This window comes from Nematolebias whitei, chromosome 16, assembly GCF_014905685.2.
Source record: "Nematolebias whitei isolate Nwh7 chromosome 16, NemWhi1, whole genome shotgun sequence".
Taxonomy (NCBI): Eukaryota; Metazoa; Chordata; class Actinopteri; order Cyprinodontiformes; family Rivulidae; genus Nematolebias; species Nematolebias whitei.
In genome coordinates, this window is record NC_056513.1 from 12,606,330 (window position 1) to 12,629,779 (window position 23,450).

At 40.0% G+C, this 23,450-nt stretch overlaps 1 protein-coding gene across 1 annotated transcript; it reads left to right on the top strand.

Annotated features, from left to right (window-relative positions):
- Positions 1-1,627: 1,627 nt before the first annotated feature.
- On the top strand, positions 1,628-20,698 carry slc2a15b (solute carrier family 2 member 15b). Its single transcript, XM_037690246.1, has 12 exons — positions 1,628-1,672; positions 2,397-2,495; positions 4,699-4,859; positions 4,973-5,097; positions 6,772-6,917; positions 7,383-7,515; positions 7,666-7,853; positions 10,462-10,572; positions 12,662-12,763; positions 15,320-15,395; positions 17,928-18,055; positions 20,471-20,698. The coding sequence occupies exons 1-12, from the start codon at positions 1,628-1,630 to the stop codon at positions 20,696-20,698; spliced, it is 1,542 nt and encodes a 513-aa protein (XP_037546174.1).
- Positions 20,699-23,450: the final 2,752 nt, after the last annotated feature.

Here is a 23,450-nt window from a genome sequence, read left to right on the forward strand (position 1 = left end):
TTTACAAGGTCCAAAACAAATGCAGTAAACAACATGATAGAATATAACTGTGCAAGTAGGATGAATTAGTAATATTAACTGAAGCTGACTGAGTTACAGCCAATTTTGTGTTTGCCAATGTTTATTTCATAAACATGAATAAATGGATGGATGGATGGCAGATGACAGTAGCACCACCGGGGGGGGGGGGGGGGGGGAGCAATAACCTTCCTTAAAACTTGATAATCCACCCCCACCCCCCACGCTGTCCCCCCTTGGCCAGACCGTTTTCGTCTCTTGAGTCCTAAACTTTAGTTTAGTGTGCATTTTAAATTTCTCCTAGCTGTTTAGGATTCATAGAAACAAAACCAAATGTATAACCCCCCCCCCCCCCCCCCCCCCCAATAAATGAATAAATAAACCGGTGGGGTTTAGGAGAGAACAAGGTTCAGCAAGAAGCGTTTGTTTATAAATTTAGGAAATTTCAACTTCTTTGTTTGTTTCCAGCTGCTCCAGGGGTCAGGGGTCAGGGGCCACCGCAGCAAGATAACGCATGAAGATTTAAAAATTTGCACCGGGCGTTCTTTAATGCAACTTCAGACCACCGAGCTTCCGTGGCCCACATGTGTGTAGCAAAGGGCTGCCATCTAGGGTGCCCGGGGGGGTTAAGGGCCTTGCTCAAGGGCCTAGAGGGTGTAGGCAGGCGCAGGTGCTTCACCTTTCACCACCAACATGTTGATGTAACGGTCAGCTGGCTTTGAACCAACGAGCTCTCGACCACAGGCTCGCCTTCTCTAACCTCTGCACCACCACTCAGTAATTTCAGCTACAAGTAAAAACAATAAAGTGAGCAGACCTGTGTGTGAGAAGGTGTCCTGCTTGATGTTAAAAAACCTACACATAACAACAATGTGACAAATCTGAAAATGTGAAACTTGAAACCTGCCAGTCCAGGGTTTTAGGTGGTGCCCAATGGAGGCGCCGCTGATGGATCATCAGAATTAAACTTTTTTTATTTTTCTAACTGTGGTCATTCAAACACTTTATCTACAACCTCTGTCGAAAAACCCACTTGGACTAAGTCACAAAAATTGAACTAATGTTTTAACTTCTATATTCAATATATATTGGGCTTTTAAAAATCACAGCTCGTATAAGGAAATGTGTTCAGTGTTGTGCTTCCCATAGTGTTCTATATTACTATATTCATCATAAAGACATGTATGTTGCAAAATACCGGGGATGTTCTCACTTTGCACTAATAAAGATCCAGAGTTCATGTTTAAATCTGACTCTTTGTCTTATTTTAACTTTTTCCCTCAGACGCATTCAGCCAGCAGCTGTTTTGTTAACAAGGCTGAGCTCTTCAGAGTGCAGGATGTCCCACACGGCTCATGTGATCACTAATGAGCTGGATTTGGTGGATTCACGGCTGGGACGGCCCGGCCCGTTCTGCTCTGCGCCTGGTTGGACCATCAGGAGTTTGACAAGTTTGCAAAATCCGCCCCATCGTGAGGATACGCCTCCTTTCAGCTACATGAGTAAAATGTGCAGAGGAGGAAAGAGTTTTCAGAAGTTCTTCACGTCAGCTGTTTTTCTCACCTCAAACGAGCCGATTACACGAGGAGACTGAGCGTTCATGACATAAATGGCTGAAGAATTATTGGTGGAGAATGCTACAAAACTCAGGGGGGTGAGTTTATGGTTTTTATGCTTGGAGTTAAACAAGCTGTGTTTGTTAATGAAATAAAAGTGTAATTGCGTTCTTTCACATGAAAAATGACACGTTTCAAACTTTTTTCCTCCATAATATCTAAAGAAAATCTGCCATAAGTCCAAAAAAGGACCAAAACACAAGTTTTAAACGTGAGGTTTGGTTAAACACATAAAATGTACACATCTGACTTGACTAACTCATCTTTTTCTTCACTTGGATATGTTCTCATCCCTTCCTCCCTCCATAAAGTTATTACCAACCAAATTAGATTTCTCTGAGAAACTGTGGAGTTATTGTTCAGTCGGCCCTCTTCGTGGGGTCATTGCATGTGTGTTTGCGCTGCAACCAGTTCTCTTAGTGTTTCATCTTAAAGCAGCGACATCTAGAAAAGTTATACAGATTTTTACCTCCGAGGTCGGATGAACTGGGCGTGTGGAGTTCAGAACTAACGTGAAGAAAGGAGGACATCAAGTCTTGTGTTAGGGAATGTTTCATGTGACTGCTGAGTCTCTGGGTGGCCAAAAGTGTTGATTTATTTCCAGCACATTTCTCCTGGATGAAGCTTCAAAGCTACTTTAGCATATAAATCAAACACATTTACTATTTAAGCTGGAAACTGATGTCTCATTAAAGAATGTGTGATACACTGTTTGCACTTTGTTTAACCTAATGTGTTGCTCTCACGTCCGTCTCTCCTCAGCATCTCACAGGGTCGCTGCTGGCGGTGGCGTTCCTGGCCTCGTTTGGCAGCTCCTTGCTCTACGGCTACAACCTGGCAGTCGTCAACTCGCCTGCAGAGGTTTGTGGAGTTTATTAAAATGTGTTAGCAGTTGAACTCGAAGCACCAACCGTCCCTGCGCTGCAGCACGGAGTCATGTGTCTGTGCATCAGCTTCCTCCGTGTCATTGATGTTCTTCAGTTTTTAATCCATCATGTGTTCTGTTCTGTTCGGTTGAGCTTGCTGTGGTGCAGTTAATAAGCCGAGACACATTCCTGGTTTGACATGGACAGCCTGACACTAAGACATGAACGATTTAACCTGCTTCATTTGGAAAGTGGTGGTGCTCGGTGCTTTAAGATCCCTCAGGACATAGTGCGGTGCTTTTATTGCCTTTCTACGCTGAAGGACAGCTGACACGCAGAGCCTGGTAGGCTATCTGTACGGAAAACCACTTTGAGGGAATTTCATTGATTGGAAGAGATTGTCCTTGATGATTTTTTGCAGGTCAAGTCTACTAACAAAAAATATATGTTCAAATAAAGATCACTGAAAATTTACTTTGGCTACGTTGTGTTTCAGCTTTCTTGATTCATAGAGAGCAAGATATAAGATATGAGCAGCTCAAATGAGCTTCCTCTGTAGGATAGCTATAGGCTTAGCCTCCGTCTGAGGCCTTCTAACTGCCTTGATGCGCTTTACGAATGGGCTGAGGTGGTGAGACGAGTCGAAGCAAACCTACCACTGTTGCATCTTTGTGCCACAAAGTGAGGTAGTAACAGAGCCAAAACGATTCCATCTGTGATTTCCGAACAGCCAACGGAAGGTTAAAGATGAACTGGTCTGTGCAGTCATTTTGTAGAACTGTCTTATGAAAGAGTCTTTAGAGAGAGTGTGATGAGCTCCACCCTTGGAGGAAGTGCAAAGTTGAGCTGCTACTCCGCCACATCAAAAGGAGTCCTGCTGAGGTGGTTTGGGCATCTGATTAGGATTTTTAGCCAAATCTCCCTGAAGCAGACTTAGAACTTCCCAGAGGGGTTATAGGTCTTCTCTGCTTGTATGCATGTATGTATGTATATATGTATGCATGTACGTAAGTATGTATGAATGCATGTATGTAGGCATGTGGGTAGGTAAATGGACTGTACTCGTATAGCGCCTTTTTTATCTTATCAAGACACTCGGCTCTTTACATACAATCTGTGCCTCATTTACACATTCATACAGCACTCTACTAGATCTGTACAAAGCTAATTGAACAAATCATTCTAAAGAGAATAATCAGTGCTTTATCACATTCATACACTGATGGGACACACATCAGGGGCAATGAGGGGTTCAGTGTGTCTTGGCCAGGGACACTTTGGCATGTAACTGCTAGTGGATTCAAACCCCAAAACTCTTGCATTGGATGACGACTGCTCTAACCACTCATCCACAGCCGCCCCAACGTATGTTTGTATGTACATAAGTATGCATATATGCATGTGCCCATATCCAATTACTTCTGTTCATCGGAACCAAAGAGGCAAAGTAGAACTCTTCTGTGCTGAAGCCGAGTGATGCATTCAAAGTGTGTCGGATGTCTCCCTCGTGTAATTTACTATAATGAATCAACTGTTTGGCGATCCTCTTTGTGGTTAACTACTTTTATAAGCTAACTTAAAAGTTGCTGTGTGTCATCTCGATCTTCTCTCTGTAATAAATCTGTTTGTATTAAAGTAAAGATGTGTGTAATGTGTGAGAGTCACGTCCCAGAGAACGGTGATCATGCTGGGTAGGAATTGTGTGTGCAATGTTTCTGACTGTTTATGATGTTTCTGAGAGTGAAATGTCCTGTTAGTTTCCTGTTCTGGTTTGGTTTGGCATTTACTGGTATGTTAAAGTATCTGTTATTGACTGACACCATGAGTCAGAGACTGTTTGCAGTAGATATGAGGCTCCTTAGATAAATAACATTATTAAATGACTTGATATGCATGTGGATGTTTCTGTGTAGTGCCTTGAGATGACTTCTGTTGTGATTTGGCACTATATAAACAAACTGAACTCAATATGAATGGGGCCGGGGCGGGACTGTTTAAAAATAATTTACAGGATTTAAATTAAGCTGAAGTTATTTCCACTAAAGGTATTCAAAGTTAGCAGAAACCCTAATCCGCTAAATGGAACTTTGTTCCACTCTATGTATTTTTTTAACAAAGCAGTGATTTAGAATGATCAGTGCCCAGGTTATCTTGTATCTGTGGACAATGTTAAAATAAAAAATGGTCTCTTCCACCAGTTCATCAAAGCGTTCTACAATGAGACACTGATTCATCATCATAAGTGGGCTCCAGGTAAACATTTTCTGACTGTCTTATACTCCCTCACCGTGTCCGTCTTTGCCATCGGTGGGATGATCGGTGCCTTACTGGTTGGCAAACTTGCCACCAAATATGGAAGGTTAGTGTTTGAGTTCTGTAAGCCCTCTCAGTGACAAAGCTTTTACCTTTGTGTTTAGAAACAGCCAAATCTTTGAGAAAAGACAAGTGAAGACTGTTCGTGTGCTCACACAGAAAAGGGACACTTGTTCGATCCACCATACTGGTGTTTGTTGGAGGATCTTTAATGGGCTTCAGTAGATGGTGCAGGAATCCTATAATGGTCGTCGCAGGACGCTTCATCATCGGAGTACACTCAGGTAGGACCACCTGGTGCCAAAAACTGTTTAGAAGTTTTCTCCTTATCTTTATTTTATTTTACCAGATTAAATTTGTTCTTAACTGGAGAAACATTATATCTTGAATAGTAAACGTCAGGTTTTCAGACCATTTACAGCTTTTTAAATGTTAAACTTTTGTTTAGATGATATTAGGTCTTGACTGGAGTCCATCTGTGCTAAATTAAAATCATTTGATGTAACTACAAAGACGTGCAGATGTCACTTTACAGTATAAATAATATATATGGATGGATGGATAGATGGATGGACAGATAGATGGATAGCGTCAAAATGCCAGGCTTTGTCTTTAAATTTTATTCTTATTCTTTTTTTGTTTTAAATTTTTTGAAATGGGTCTTAATACTATTTCAAGATTTTGGAAGGTCTTTTATAATTGGACATTTTCTATCTTTTCATTTCAGTCTAGTCTCATCATGTTTTAATGTTATTTTGGATTTTATGCAGCTTAGCTCTGAAATATGACTCATTCAGGCATTAAAAAAAGCTTCTAAATTTGACACATAAACCAGAGTTGAGTTGTTACAAAACAGACAACAAATCAAAACAAAAACTTTTAAATTTGGCTTTTAGGCACTTTACCAGCAGCTTTTCTCAAACATACAATTCATTATAGTTCTCATAATTCTATAAAGAATATCAAATCTAACCCAATTTGACACAATATTTTAGCACCAACATGGCGATTTTCAGAGAGCTTTAATTTGAAAACTCGTAAACAATCAACTGAAGGATGTTTTGCAGAATTTTTTTTTTTTTTTTTAGAAAATAGATTGAGGATTTTTCTTTTTTCTATTTCTTAAAGATGTTATACTTTTCAACTGCTGCAGAATATACGTGACCAAATACAAGCACCGAATGACTGAATGAATGAAAAGCAGCCAAAGTTCAAAGAAGCCTTCGAAAGACCATGAGAAAGCCTGAAGAGGTTCTGCTGCATAGAACTTTTTGTCAACGTAAAACTTTAAAATCCAAGAGTTGTTGATAGAAATGCAAGGCAGAATTGCGCAACAATAAAGATCCCAGAAAGTAAAGTTTTGCTTAATTTAAAGTATTCTCAAATGAAATGAATTTGGAGCCATAATCAGCCAAATTCAGGTAAAAAAAAAAACACCCAAAAAAAAAAACAAGGACCACTAAATCAATGATCACGATGAAGGAAATTCAGAGTTCATTTGTGGCTGTAATTTTTTTCCCAAAAAAAAAACAAAAGTCACACACTGTCATCAGATAGAAGCCGTTTCTCCTCGAAGGCCACATGAACGCTTTTAATTATTTGCCAAATGCACCAAAATGTCTTTAACCCAAATCTGTTAATCTGATTAAACAGTCAGCATCACGGCTACTATCTTTAACTGAATCACATGACTCTAATTAAACGTCTTCAATGGTCATTGAGAAAAAATTAGTTTTTATGTACAAAAATAAATACAATTTACTTCATAAAGTTAAGTTTTATTTATATTCTGTTTATATTGATAATAATTTTTATAAATTTAGATCGTTCAAATGAATTTATTTGGGACAAAGTACCACACAAAGTTGGAGAAAATACTTGATGAGGCCTCTAGAGGTCATTGAAACGATGAAGAGTACGGCTGAGATACTCAGTGGTGTTTCCCTCCTTTTCTTCAGGGATTTCCCTCAGTGTGGTGCCCATGTACCTCGGAGAGATCGCTCCCAAGAACCTGCGAGGCTTTCTGGGTCTTGTTCCCAGTATCCACATTTGTCTTGGAGTCTTCATCGCTCAGGTCCTGGGGCTCTCAGAACTGCTGGGAAAGGTATGAACTTTGCAAAAGATGCCCTAATTAATTCAGCTGCAATGTTTCTCGAAATGTTTGGGGCTCGGAGTAGAGCCGCTGCTCCTCCGCATGGAAAGGATTCAGTTGAGGTGTTTCAGGCATCTGATTAGGATGCCTACTGGACGGCTTCCTTTGGAGATTCTCCAGGCACGTTCTGGAAGACACCTCAGGGTGGACCCAGATCTCACTGGAAGGATTATTTATCCTCGGTGGTCTGGGAATGCCTCAGAGTCCCCCAGCAGGAGCTGGAAAGTGTTGCTGGGTTTTTCTCAAGGACATGTTACCTCCAAAATGAGTGTTGCACTGATGTTTTTTTTTCTGCTCTGTTACATTATGTTCAGTTATGGAGCCGATGTACAAAACGGAGACGACGAAGGATAAAATGTGTCTGCAGCTTTGTTGAGAGTTTACTACAGTTTCATGAGTGTTTATATTCTTCTACAGGAAGAATATTGGCCTCTGCTCTTCTCTTTTGTGATGCTTCCAACAATGATCCAGTTGATGCTGTTGCCATGGTTTCCAGAGAGTCCACGATACTTGCTAATGGAAAAAGGAAATATGTACGCCACCATCACAGGTTAGATCATTATTATTATAAATGAATTTCCTGCTAAAGTTAATGATTGAACATCTTAACCTCAGTTTGGATCCTCAGTGGACTGTTTGGCTCTCGCAGGTATTTTGATTGCTGCTGATGTAGAAATTGGTGTTTCGTTTTGTTCTCTAGCCCTGAAACGGTTCCGTAAAAAAGGGAACATCCAAGCGGAGGTGGAGGAGATGCAGGAGGAGCAGCGCTCCCTGTCCTGCATCGAGACTCTCTCCGTCTGGGCTCTGCTCACAGACAGACGTGTCCGCTGGCAGGTCCTCACCATTGTGGTGGTCAACATCGGCATGCAGCTGTCTGGTATCGATGCGGTGAGAACCACGAGACGCCTTTTTTTTTTTTTTTTTTGAATTTGCAACAACTGCACTTAATATGAAACGGGGAGCTCATGATGCTGCAGAACCCCGCTGTGCTCCTCTTATCTGACCATACATCACACACTCGCGCAGTACAGCCGCTGAACGACGGAGCCGAGGGCGGCACGATCACGCCTCATTGTGCCTCTCGGTGTAACCTCGCCTAACAAGCTCCATCAGATCATAAAGTCAGGTGCATCTCTGTGCTCGTTGCTTCATGTGGATGGAAGCTCCAATCACGCTGGTTTGTATTGCTTCCCAGCAGGGGTTCCACCAGTTGGCTCTCTTGGTCCTAACTGGTCCAGAAAGAAACACCGGAGAGCAACGTATAGATAAATTCACATGGTCAAAACTGCACATACAAAAATGGCAAGATGATGAAAAAATACACATTTAAGTTAACAATGGACCCCTTTTTATCTTCTATAATTCACCTCTTGGTTTTTGGGCTCACAACGACTTCATGAAAACAAAACCCTATATTAATGTATTGTTTTGTTTTTTGTTTACAGCTGACCAAATATGAGAACTCTATAATTTATAGCATCCATTGTAACAGTCGACCGTGTCAGTGTCCCTGATTTTCAACTTGATAGCCATCCATTATCTTTTACCCACTTCTTCCTTTTTGGGTCACGGGGGTCACTGGTGCCCATATCCAGCAGTCACTGTGCGAGAGGCAGTCGCAAGACCAACACAGGGACACAGAGACAAACAAACAACCATTCACTCTCTCACTCGCACCTAGGGACAATTTAGAGTTACCAATCAGCCTAACATGCATGTTTTTGTTCTGTGGGAGGAAACTGGAGTACATGGTAAAAACCCACCATGCGCAAAGAGAACATGCAAACTCCAACAGTAAAGATCCCCGGCCGGGATTCAATCTGGCAACCTTCTCGCTGAGAGGCAACAACTCTACATATGTACAAATTGTAAAAAAAAACGTATACATCGTTTCCTACTTCTGACTCTTATTTCACTTTAAAATGTGCAAGTAAACAGTAGGAGTTTCAACCTGCAACGAAGGCCCCCGCAGTATTGAAGTTTGTGAAGTGGAGGACAACAAACGGTGGACACATCTGCAAATACAAATCTGTGTTGATAAAAACACAACAAAACTATTTACTTTATACTATTCAACTGTTTAAAGATAAACAATTGCATTTAGTTTTTTTTTGTTTTTTTTTTACCTAAAGGATACTTACTGGGTGCGTACCAAGTACTTATCAGGGACATACCTGGTACTTTCAGGGCATACATTAGTATGTACTTACCAGGTAAACACCAAGGCAAGTGCTTGGTACGTATCCTGTAAGTACTAGATATATACTAAGAAAGTACCTGGTAAGTATCAGTTATATAATGAATAAGTACCTGGTATGTACCCGATTCATGTACCAGGTATCTACCAAGTAAGCACCAGGTAAAAACACAGTAATTTCTAGGTATGTACCTGGTAAGTACCAGGTTATGTACCAAGAAAGTACCAGTTATATAGCAAGTACCAGGTAGATGTCAGATATGTACCAGGTATGTAAGTTAGTACCAAGTACCTACTTGGTACATAACAGTGAAGTACCAAGTATGTCAAGAGTCAAGAGTTCTATTATCATTCCAGAACATACATGAGGAGGAATGAAACACAGTTCCTGAGGTTTAGTTATTTCAGCATTTAAGTATATAAGAAAATAAAAACTAGGTAATAAATTTAAGTCATACTAATAATAAATAAGTACAAAGTACAAGTAACCCCTCCCCCTCTTGCATACACATATGCTCAGTTGAACTTGAGAGCAGCAGTAAATTAAAGCAGGTATGATTGTCAAACTAAGTATCATAAAAGATAATTATGGATATAAAGTATTGAGCACATCAAAGTTGTACACAAGGTTACTTATGTACTTATTTTAACCTGATATGTCACAAGTAAATACCCTTTAAGTACCAGGTATGTACTTGGCATAAACCATAGAAGTACCAGGTATTACCTGCTACATACTGTGATGTATTATGAATAGCAAGCTTTGTTTTACTTAAAGTATTTTTAACAATCAGAAGACACCCGAGTACAATATAAAAGCAAACATGTTTTGTAGAATAATTTCTATCCAGAAGTCATTAACATATTTTATAACCACTTCCTGTTTGACTTTAAACTGGCCATTCTAAGCATGTTTTAAATATAAGTACTTGGGTTTGTTTCAGGTTTGTGTACTCACAATGTTGATGAAACGCAACACGTTTGCTTACTAAATCAACAAGACAGCGCTGAACTTCTCCGCACCTCATCAATGATGGATGTTGCATCAGCAAAGTGTGATTGATGAGAACACGCAAATTAATTTCAAGGGGAGCACTTGTCAGCGATCCAGTTCTCGTGAAAGCGCCGTTTCTCAAACGCATAAGCGATGGTCGGCCTGATGAAAATAATCACTATGATGAATCATGTGGACGCTCTAAATAAGCTGAGCCGCCTTATGGCTCCGTCATATACCAGATATTTGCAGTGTTCTTGTCTGTTTGTGGTTCGTCAACAATAAATGTTCGTCTCGAATTTCAGATCTGGTTCTACACAAATGAAATATTTAGGAACGCAGGGATCCCAGAGCCTCGCATCCAGTACACAACTGTGGGAACTGGTGCCATCGAGGTCATCGCAGGGATGATCGGGGTGAGCAAGCATTCTTCTAATCATTTAAATAAAAAAATAAATGAGTTCTATTCGATTGTAAGTCGTGAAATCTGTGAAGAATAACAGTGAAACTCCATTTACTGGGTTGAGGCATTTTTTTAGGATAAATTAGCTGTTTTAAATGGACTCAGTGCAATTTCATGACAAGTGGTCAGAAAATGTTTCATAAAGAAACAAAATCCATCCATCCATCCATCCTCTTCCATTTGTTCAGAAGTCAGGTCGCGGGGGCAGCAGCTTGAGCAGGGAGTTCCAGACATCTCTTTCCACAGCCGCCTCTTCCAGATCTTCTGGGAGGACTCCAAGCTGTTCCCAGACCAACCGAGATACATAGTCTCTCCAGCGTGTCCTGAGTCTTCCCCGGGGTCTCCTCCCAGTCAGACATGCCCGAAACACCTCCCTAGGTAGGCTTCCAGGGAGCATCCTTACCAGATGCCTGAACCACCTCAACTGGCTGCTTTCCATGTAGAGGAGCAGCGGTTCTACTCCGAGTCTCGCCCGGATTCTCTCCTGGTTTTACTCTTCTGTCAACTTCAATGCTGCTCGAACTGCAATGTGTACCCTCACAAATCTTATATCAAAACGACCGGTTCGGCACAGTGATGAGTGCTATTACTTTAATTGGCATTTCAAGTTACCGTGGCGACGTAATTTGCAAACAAAGACGCCGTTTTCCTCATTGTAAAACACAGACGGAGCTAACAGCGTCTAACTGCCACCGTGCGGTCACATGACGTATAATGCAGAGATCTCTGAACAAAAGTCAGCAGTCCCCGTCAAAGTTTCTCCAGGAACTTTCTAGTTGAACTTCTCAACCTATCTCAGCTGGGGCGGCTGTGGCTGAGTGGTTAGTGATCGTCCTCCAATGGGAGAGTTGGGAGTTCGATTCCACCATAAGATCACATGTTGAAGTGTTCCTGAGCAAGACGCTGAACCCCTCACTGCCTCCAATGTGTGTCCCATGAATGTGAGCTAAAACACTGATTAGTCTCTACAGATTCAGCTTAGCTTTGTAGAGATCTAGTAGAGTGAAGTATGAATGTGTGTGTGGAGGTAAATGAGGGCACAGATTGTGTTGTAGAGTGATTTGGGTATCTTGATTAGATATAAAGTGCTATATAAGTAGTCCATTTATCATTTACCATCTCTAAGGAAGAGTCCAGCTGTGGAGGAAACATTTCAACCACCTGTATCCTCGTGACCGTAGATCAGGGTAGGAACATAGACTGACAGGTAAACAGCTGAGCCTTACAGCTCAGCTCCATCTTCACCACAACGGACCGGCACAGAGTCCGCAGTACTGCAGACGCTGCACCAGTCCGTCTGTCGATCTCCTGCTCCGTTCTTCCCTCACTTGTAAACAAAACTCAGAGATTCTTGCACTCGTCCGCCCGAACCCTCGACCCGAACCCAAAACAAAATCCATCCGATTTTAAAGTCATATCAGTGGTTAATAAGTCCTTAAATGACAAATTCATCAGCAAAATCTGTGACCAGCTGCCAACCCCCACATGCTTTTGTTTACCTACGGAAACAGCCGAAGTGACTGAAAATAAATCAACATTAGGAGGTCTCTGGAAGAGCTGTTCAGGATTGGGAAGTGTAACAGTTTTGATACTTTGGTATGTACTTACACTCAGCTGTGTGCAGTAAAACAAACAGATAAAAGTGCTTTGTTTACATTGACTGCATACCTGCGTTTTACAACTGCAAGGAGCTGTATTTGATAAACTACCGGAGTGAACCATTTGAAGCTGAGCCAATCTGATACTGAACCATTTTTTATGTTTGACTTTTTATACTGTGCCATGACATTTTAAGAATATAATCCTGAATGTAGCATAAAATCAAGCTTGTTTTGTATGATTCCATATAAAATAAACAAAACAAAACAAATCTATTCCATTTTCAATATTAAGATTCAGCAGGTTTTTGCAAAGAAGCTAAGTGATAAATATAAATCTAAATGTCAAGTAGAATACTACACTTTAGTTGTTTTCTGAAAAGTAGTTGAAAGTGTCAGTGTTTTGACTGTAAATTGATTAAATAACTTTTTATTGTCTCTCAGTGTTTCACCATCGAGCATGTGGGCAGAAGACCTCTGATGATCGGAGGATTCCTCTTTATGGGTTTCTGCTGTGCAGGCATCACCGTGTCAGCACTTTACCAGGTACTCTTCATCTTATTGTGTGGATGTTTATGAAGCATTCACACTATTGTGATTCATTTTTCTTCCGTATATTCTTTGGTGTGATTCTCGTCCAGCAGTTTTCAAACTATTTCAGCAATTCGTATCAAAACTTTCAGCTCGTTCAGGAGAAGGGTGCTATGACTTTTGGTATTGGTGCACCTTTAGAAATATTTAGCCTTTTCTGTCATTTTTGTTTCTCATAGAAAATGAATTGAGCTCATTTTACATCCTTCAAATCTTTAGATCTGTTTATAATAATTTACTGTTCCTTTCACATGTTGTTCTGGTTCAGCTGCTTTCAGCTCCCTTGTGAAAATTTAAACTTTTGTCAGCTATTTTCAGCTGCTTTCAGCTGTTTTTTCAGCTGTTTTGTGCTCTTTTCAGATTATTTTTGCTAACTACATTTTTGTGCTTCTTCTAATTTCCTTCTGCTAATTTCAGCTTGCTGTGCTCTTTCCAGCTTATTTCTGTAAGTGTCTTTTTTTTCTACTATTTCAGCCACTAGAAACCTGTTTTATATTCATTTGAGCTTTTTCAGCTAATTCCACATTTTTGGCACTAATTTCAACTTTTTTTCAGCCTAATTCAGCAAAAATGGCCTATCTTTACTCCCTTCTTGTAATTTCAACTTATTTCTGCTTTTTTAACTACTTTTCAGCTGTTTTTGCTAATTTCAGCTGTTTTCAGATCATTTCCAATTTTTTGTGCTCATTTTTGCTTCTTTCAACCTAATTGGGCAAATTTGTTCTTTCTGCTTTCTTATACTAATTTAAGCTGGTTCTTCATTTTCAGCTACATTTTTAACTAATTTTAGATATTTTCAGGTAAATTCAAAATTTTCATGGTAATCTCTGCTACTTTCAGCCTAATTAACTTCTTTCTGCTAATTTCTGCTTGTTATGCTCCTTTAGCCTTTTTCTGCTAGTTTCAGTTATTCCAGCTAATATTTAGCTGTTTTATGCTAATTTTAGCTTCTTCAGCTAATTCCACATTTTTTGCACTGATTTCAAAAATTTCAGCTTAATTCAGCAAACGTGTCTTTTTCTGCTAATTTAAGCTTATTCTACTTTTGTTGCTAGCTTTTTTTAGCATTATTAGCTAATTTCAGCTGTTTTCAGTTAAGGTCTACTTTTTGTGCTAATTCTGCTTCTTTCAGCCTAATTAACTTATTTCTGCTCATTTGAGCTTGTTATGCTCGTTTCAGCTTTTTCTGCTATTTCAGCTATTTTTTAGCTGTTTTGTACTAAATTTAGCTATTTCAGCTAATTCCACATTTTTTAGCTCATTTCAGCTCCTTCCACTTCTGGTAGTTTAAGCTTCTTTCTGCCTTTTCAGCTATTTTTTGCTAATTTCATTCTTTATAGTTAATTTTCCAATTTTTGTGCTTATTTCTGCTCATTTAAACCTAATTCAGCAAATATGTGTTCTGCTTTCGCCTGCTAATTTAGGCTTAGTCTTCCAGTTCAACTACATTTCAGCATGTTTTTAGCTAATTTCAGCTGTTTTTCAGCACGTTCTTCAGCAATAAGTATTCACACTGCATTTTTGCAGGAAATGCAATTTCTCTAGTTTACATTTATATTATTGTATGTTACATTAACTTTCAGCTTCTTTCTTTTTTGACCAATGTTCTTAAACAGATCTACAACTACTTGCACATATTGGCTTTAGTGTTATTTTGGATGGTGAGGCCAAACTTGTGGGATGACACATCTTTTTTTGCTATTTTAAAATCTTTGCTTAAAACTTTTTTTGTATTCAATGCCCTTCATTGCTCTGATGTTAATTTTGTTGCTTTATTTTTTTCCTATTTGCCTTTTTTGAATGAACAATTGAGGGTTTATTTGCTTTATTATACTGTATTTCACTGAATTCATCTGAGAAGTTTTAAAGAACTTTATGAATAAAACTGAAACTAAATTGGAACGTTTAGGCTAAAATCCTGCGTCATGGAGCACTTGGAGAATGTGTTGTGACTGTCTCGCAGACACAACCAAATCTGAGCTCTAATTTCAACAACACCAGCTAATTTTTGTGTTTTCTTAGGTCTAAATTTCAGGTCATTGTCTGTAATATTGACTAAGTTAAGAGTTGGGTTTTTACAGGTTACTTGGCTGCGGCAGCCATCTTGAATAATCTTGAGTATAAAAGTTAATTAGTTTTAGACGTACTTTCAATAATTACATTCAAGTTTCATTAAAATTCACTCTGTGGTTCATGAGATATTTCACTAACAGACGCATAAAACCACACACTGACAAACGCATATCATCTACCCTCCACGATAAAAACAAAAATCACACACGTTTGCTTGATTGCAAATTATTTTTTGCATTTATTTAAGTTTAGTTATTCATCGTCGGCTTGTATTACTTTACTTCCCTGCTTCAGCTGTTATTTAATCATGTATAGCTATAAAATAAACATGAGCATGGCGAGGTGCAAATCATATCGTACATAAAACCTAAATGACTGACAACTAAATGAACACTCGTTGGAAACTGTCATGTGTTTATGAATCCAAACTCCTTTCAGGAGCAGTTTTCCTTTCTGAGCTACATCAGCGTGGGCTGCGTCATTGGGATCATCGCTGGGTTCTGCATCGGTCCAGGTAAACACGTCACCGAGTCCTGAACTGCAGGTGGAAACTCTAAAAGCTTGAAGTGAACCCGTTCTGCCTGTTTCTGATGTAAACTTTAAGAGCTGCTTTAACCCTTCCTCACTGAATGAGATGTATCCATTATGTATTAGAAGCTCAAAATAAAGATGCTGACATGAATATTATAGACTGCGTTAAAAACTATTTCTTGCATAATAAAATGTAACAACTACAATAAACTGTTCATATTTATATGTATTTTTACATGTTCATATACTATATGTGATAATATACTGAATAAAAACATGTGCACCCTAATAACTTAGAGTGGAAAATTATATTAGTTTGTTGCATATTTACTTGTGACTTCCTAATTTTTATTTTTTTTAAACATCCATCTTTTCAACTTTTCTCGTTTTAATCAAGTCAAAACTTTTTATTACCTTTTTTATTTTCAGCTTTTCACAAGCCTTTTGCTACTTATGCCCTTTGCTACTTTTAGCCTTTAGCCAGATTTTTGCTACTTTTAGCTTTAGCTAACGTTTCTTTATTTTTAGCTTTTTAGTAAGCCTTCATCTACTTTTAACATTTAACCATTTTTTTATACTATTTAGCTTCTAGCATCCATTCTGTTGCCGTTAGCTTTCATACATGTACCTATTAGCTAGTATTTGCTACTTTTAGCTGCTAAGTAGCTTATTGATGTTTTTCACCTAGTGTTTGTCTACTTTTACCTTTAGCTAGAGTTTTGTTACGTTTCACTTTTAATTAGCCCTTTTAAACATTCACCTTTTAGCTCACCTGTTACTTTTAGCTTTTAGCCAGCTATTTGCAACTTTTAGATACCCTTCTGCTATAGCTAACCTATTGATTCTTTTATCATTTAGCAATTTTTGCAACTTTTAGCTTCTTGGTAGCCTTTTGATTTCACCTGGTGTTTTGCTACTTTTAGCTGTAGCTGGAGATTTGTTACTTTTAGCTTTTAGTTAACCTTTTGTTATTTTAAGCTTACCTTTTGATACTTAAGCTTTTAGCCAGTATGCTGCTTATTTTAGCTTTTAGCTGACGAGCTGCTTCCTTTTAGCTATAACACGTCATGTTCACGCTGCCTTTTTTGCAGCAAATATACTTTCTGCAGTCTTTAATTCTTTTTATCAAAATTATTTGTTTTATTTGGACGTTTCATAATATCTTAATTGTCACGACTGTGTATAACTGCCCTTTTTCTGTTCAACATTTTACTTGGAAGCATTAAACATTTCTGTTGGTTTCTGGTGAGAAGACTGTGCTGAAGTTGGATTAATTAGCTAACGAGCTAACTGATGGGTCTGTTTGCTCCTTATCTTATCAAATATCACAACAATTTCATTCACAGGAAAATTGCTTTGACTAACCCATCCTGTTGTTTGTGAATATAAATATTATTCACCCTGTTCCTTCAGGTCAAAATGTCCCTGCAGAGGAATCGAAGGGCCGTATGTAGCCCTAGAGCCACACATTGCAGACCCCTAATAGACACGTGTTTAAGGTTACACTGCTCCCTGCTGGAAACCTGCACAATCGCAGGCAAACCAAACCCCAGCATCCCTCCGTGCACACTCCTCCTGCGAGCAGAAAGTGTATTTCATTAGTCTTGTAAATTAAGAAATCCTAACTGCCACACTACATCCATTCCTGTAGCCATTTGTGCGCTGGATGAGATGAGTGAGGAGGCTTTCGACGCATTCGTTTACAACTTTCGGAGCCACGTTGAGCAGACCTGTGAGGATGATGAATTGGCACAAATCCAGTTTACATAACACCATTCGTCAAGCCAGCAAAATCCATACCGCGGCACAGGAGTGAGGATTTCTGTTGCTGCAATTAGACTTTTAATGGCTCATTGTTCACAAGCTCGCCGTGATGAATCTGGCTTCCTTCGGAGGAAACCTTGCTCGCACAGTGACGCGCTCCCATACATTGTGCACATGTTGACAAATTGCGGCCTAGTTATTTGTTTGACGGTACTAAACCTTCTTCTCTGCAGCTTGCAAGCACAGATAATGAGGACATCATTCTCGAAGCTGATCATTAGAGATGCGGCTAATGCATATTTCTCCCTCGTATCCTTCACTTCTAACAATGAGGGATGTGCAAGGCAAACCCAGCGCTAATAAATCCTGCATATCAATCTAATGAATTGCACGAGTCCTGGCTAAGTTCCTCTGAATTTTTGAATGCGCTCATTCCAACTTGACAAACATCTGTTAATAACAAACATAATGAAATACATGCAGAAAAAGGAGGGTAACTTAATAGCACTTTAGCTTTTGTTATATCTTCCTTTTATCCGTTAAGCCATGAGTGGGACTATTGATGAACTAGTTGATGAATGGAGCCGCTGATGGTAAATTCACAACAGCACTGAGTGATTAAATTTGATTTGTTCTCTTAACTGGATGCTTTGTTAGATGAAGCCAATAGATTTAACTAAATCAGTGTTAGCTAAGGATTGTGTTGTCCAACTACAGCCTTTAAAATAATGTTTCTGGTTCTTCTTCACAGCCGGAGTGCCTTTCCTGATCACTGCAGAGCTCTTTAAGCAGTCCCACCGACCGTCTGCCTACACTGTTGCTGGTTGCCTCAACTGGTTGTCCAACTTCACCATTGGTTTCGTCTTTCCCTTCCTGGAGGTCAGATTTTTAACTTTCCATTGACAGCTTTTGGTACACTTTTTTTTGGGGGGGGGGGGGGGGGGGGATAAATGTATCCAACGTGCACATCACAATGTGGTGGTGTATTTGATCAATAGGAGAGAAAAACAAAATAACACAGTGGTGCAGTGGTTGGGGCTGGTACGTCGCAGCAAAAAGTGCTGAAGGATCGTCTTCTGCCTGGGGCCTTTCTGGGTGGAGGTTCTATGTTCTGTCTGTGCATGTGTGGGTTTTCTCCAGGTCCTCTGGTTCCCTCCCACAAACCAAAAACGCACTTGTGTTAAATGGAAACCCTCAGTTGTTTCTAGAGTGTGAGTGAGCGTGAGATTAGCTGTTAGTCTCGTTTGTTTTAATGTGTCCCAGTGAGAGACTGGAGACATGTCCAACGTCCCTGACCTCTCACTCAGAGACTGATGGAGATGGACACAAAGTCCTCATGACCCGGAAAGGAGTGTAAAGAAATGGAGGACGGACGGACGGTCAAAGCAGATGGTTGCTTGTCCTGAGCCTGGTTCTGCTGGAGGTTTCTTCCTGTTAAAAGGGAGCTTTTTCTTTCCACTGTTGCCATTGTCCTTGCTCAGGATGGGAGACTGTGATGAAGTGAAGATTCAATGAGTCTGCTGCTTCTTTAGATGGAGAACTTTACTTAGTGGCTTTTCTATGTATGTAAATGTTTTTGTAAAGTGCCCTGAGACAACGTTGTTGTGATTTGGCACTATATAAATAAACTGAATTGAATTCAATTGAAAGGATGGATGGATGGGAGGATGGAATGATGGATTTATGATGGAATCATGGATGGATGATACAAGGATGGGTGGATGATGTAAGGATGGATGGATGGAATGATGGAATGATGGAATTGAATTGAATTGGATGATTGATGGATGTATGATGGAATCATGGATGGATGGCTGGATGGAATCATGGATGGATGGCTGGATGGAATCATGGATGGCTGGATGGAATCATGGATGGATGGATGGAATCATGGATAGATGATGAAAGGGTGGATGGATGGATGGATGGATGAAATGATGCAAGGATAGATGGATGATGAAGGGATTGATGGAGGTATAGATGGATAGATGGATGGATAATGCAAAGATGGATAGATGATAAAAGGATGGATGGGTGCAAGGATGGATGGATGATGTAAGAATGGATGGATGGAAGGATGTTGGATGGATGGATGGACATGTTTTTACATTTATAGTTTTTCCATAATCCATTATTTTAAACCAAGAAACTTAAACATGGAGACAGTGTGTGTCTAAAGTTAAAAATATAAATTGAGACACCCCCCCCACACACCCCCCCCCACACACACACAGATGGATGGATGGATTGATTTTACACCTGTGTGTATGTAACTTGCATCGCCTTTTCTGAATATATTTATATTTCATTTATTTGTTTTAATTTTCTTGTTTTGATTTTGAACAAGAACTGAAGTTTCGATAATTTTTCTGAATTAAAAGACTGTTTTTTTTTTTATGTTACCGCCATCTGTTTATTTATTTATTTTATTCCTCCTTCATGCTTTATTTGTGAACATGAAGGTCCAGGACAGAGGATACAGGCTCTTTGGTGCCGGCTGTTAAAACTACATGAACTGAGCGTGAACTGAAGACCTAGCGTTTAATGAAGGAGTACATTTCATCCTAAATGTCTGTTTGGGTCTTAACAACGTGATCAGCGTTGCTCTCAGTGCATGATGGGAGTGATGCTCAGCTACCATCCCATCAAGCTGAATATCCGTAAAATTAACTTATAGCCATTTTGTCTGCTAATGTTGATTTGCCGGGGTGGCCATCTTGAATTGAACTGACTCCAAAAAGGTAATCAGTTGATGTTCATCCGATAATCACTTTCTGATAATTTCATTAAAATCTGTCCAGTGGTTTATGCAATATTTTACTAACAGACAACCAGGGTTGACACTAAAAGTTAAAGTAAATATCTTGTGTTGTGCAGCCATGTGTAGTCACATGTTGAGGATGACTCTAAGCTACTACGGCAAACGCATTCTAGCTGAATATCTGTAAAACTGAGTGAATTATAGTCGGGTTTGTGGTTTCTAAGTTCAGTTAGCTGTGGTGGCCATCATGACTTGGACTGGCTCCAAACATCATTAAGTTGTAGAGGCACATCCTGTTATTATTTTCTAAAAGTTTCACTGAAATCCATCCTGTGGTTCATGAAATATTTTGCTAACAGACAAATACACACAGAAGCAAATCCTGATAATTAAAGCAGTTCCAGTAAACTGTTTCAGCAGTAAACAATTTTTTGGGGTTGTTTTACTTTCAAACTATACATGCGATTAATTCACTGAGGCTTTTCTGGGTTCAGTCTAAATCCTGGTGAGTCGTGTCTGTCGTCTCTCTTCAGGGAGCCACTGGTCCTTACTGCTACCTGATCTTCTGCGCGATCTGCTGGGGAGTGGCAGTGTACGTCATCTTTATCATCCCAGAGACCAAGAACAAAACCTTCCTGGAGATCAGCCAGATGTTTGACTCCAGGAACAACGTCCTGGATGAAGAAGTGTCTTCAAACGGCCAACTGAAGATGGAGCTGGTGAAGGCCTACGGCTCGATAGGCCGCCACGATGGAAAATAAAACTGGAGCGAGGAGCTCAACTGACCTGCTGATGTTCAAAAGGATGAACTGGAACGTTTCTAATAAACGCACATGCAGACATTCAATGTTGGGGTTTTTTTTTTTTTTTTTTTCTTTTCACGTGATTAGGTAAGAGAAGTCACAATGAGAGAAGAATAATTTGCTTAAAATGAGCTATTAGACACATTTTAACCTATTTATTGCGATCTGAGAGGTTCCTGAGGGAGTTGTTTTCTCATATTTCCTTAGGTGTTTTCATTTTCTGCATCACTGTCAATCTTTTAAGTGCTGAATGCTCATTTTGTAAACTGTCAATCATTGGGTTGAAAAAGACGCCTAAACTCAAAGACACAATTTGTTCCCATTCCTTGAATTAAATTAGCAATAATACAAATACAGCAGTCCCTCGATACTTTGCGGTTCGACTTTCGCGGACTCACACTTTTGTGGGGTTTTAATATAAGATTGTACACGACACACGATTGGTGATGGGGAAAGACAGACCTCACTCCGCCCCCCTCCTTTTTTTTTCTCTGCTGTCACAGACGGCTTCAGAAAGAGAAAGGAGGGGGAGTCTCTTTCCCCATCGCTACTGTTCAGGAAGCAGAGATTAACAAATCAATTGAACAAATGTAGAATATCAGAGAAAATGCTTAGGTGGAAAAATAAGAGTGAATCGGTTTTAAAAAAGAGAGTGGCTGAGCACGGCTCACTCGATTATAAGACAGACCACCCCGACCCCGCCTTTCTCTTTCTGAGGCTGTCTGTCACAGCAGAGAAATATAAAGGAGGGGGCGGAGTGAGGGCTGTCTTTCCCCATCATGTTCCAGAGAGACACAACAGGCGGGCGTGCAAGTGGCTGAGCGCAGCTCACTCGGGTATAAAACAGATCCCACCCCCTCCTTTCTCTTTCCAAGGCTGTCTGTCATAACAGAGAAAGAGAAAGGAGGGGGCGTGGTCCTTCTTTCTCCATTGTGTCCCTGAGACACACGACAGGCGTGTGCGCAACTGACAGCCGAAAAAGAAAGGAGGGGTGGGGGTGGTGGGTGTCTGTCTTATGGCTGAGTGAGCTGCACGTACGGGCTTGTTCATTTAAAATAATCAAGTGTAACCCTAACCGAGCCTTTAGGCCCCCTAGGCGATCACTGAGCGGGCCAGGCCACCGGGAAATGTCCTGGTGCCCCCGGCAGCTTAGATGATCATCTCTTGTGTTACTGTAGGTCTTTGCTAAATTTGTTCCTATGTTTTTTTTTTAAGACAATTTTAATTTTTTTAATTATTATTTGCTGTAGATTAAGGCTTTTTAAGGAAAACTTTTCCTCGTGGACACTAAAAATTACAAGAATGTTTTGTCTCCTCTGAAGAAAATCACAATATTTTGCACAATAATTTATTCAAAGTGAAAGAAGTCCATTGAGAGCTCCTGTCTTGGTATCTCAAACTGCACGGTGTGATGAGGGAGGTAAACAACATTAATAGCACCAGTTTACAACAAATGTTGTCTCGGGGCACTATACAAACAACAAAAATGTGTCCATTCAAAATCAAATTCAGGAAAGTCCAGTTAAAATACAATACAGTCAAGTACAGACTATGAAAAACGCCAAAACGTAAGTTATGTATTTAGAGAAGGCAGCAGATTGTGTCAAATCTCCGTCACAGTCTCCCATCCTTAGCAGCACATTGGAGATGGTGGAAAGGAACGACTCCCTTTCAACAGGGAGAAACCTCCAGGAGAACTGGGCTGGAGAATGACCACCTGTCTCAACTAACTGGGGATTTTAGAGGACAAGACTGGGATACAAACACAGAAAAATTGGTCCAATTGTAGTTTCTATATGGAAAAACAAAGGTTAATGATGGCAACAGTCACAAATACAAACATGGAGAGTAGAGTGTAAAGACGTCAGCAGAGAGGAAATATGGTCTGTTTGTCCCCCAACACATTAAACCCAAGGAATGGCTCAGGAAACCCAAGCCAACCCTAACTATAGGATTTATCAAAAAGCAAAGTCTTAAAGTGAGTTTCAAACTGGAACTGGAAGTTAGTTCCACAAGCAAGGAGCCTGATATCTGAAAGTTCTGCCTCCCGTTTTAGAAACTCTAGGAACCACAAGTAAACCCTAAATATATTTATGTCACGATCCTCAATGTTGGAACCCAATTGCAGAGAGATGAGTGAGGCAGGAGTTCAAAAATAAAAATAATTTATTTTTAATACCAAAACAAAAGGGCTGTCGGTGCAGCAAAACTTACTTTTGGCAGACTGGATAAGAAACCAGGCAGAGCAGATCATCAGGGGGACAGAAACCAGACAAGGCAGAAGAGGATTGAGAATGTCTGTAAACCCAGAACAATCACCGGACAAGGAGTGCAGGAGAGACAGGCTTTTTATGAGACAGAGGGAGAGTGGGTAATGAGAGCACCTGGGCAGGTGGCTGATGAGTGACAGGTGTGAATGATAAAGAGTGAGTGGAGAGGCAGACTGAGGAGTGAGTGGAGAAGCAGACTGAGAAATGAGAGGAACATAACAGAAACAGATAAACAGAAAATCACACACAAAGCAGAACAACATAAAATAAAAAGCAGACAGAGACAGAAACTTGAAATGGAAAGAAATGATTTAGTTAGTGAGATGATTGCTTGAAGATATGAATGTTGGTTCCTGGTTGCAGCTTGAAGGAGGTGGCAGAGGCTTGGCAGATGGGGGGGCAGCGGGGGCCGCTGACCGTGACATAAGCTTGAAGGAGGT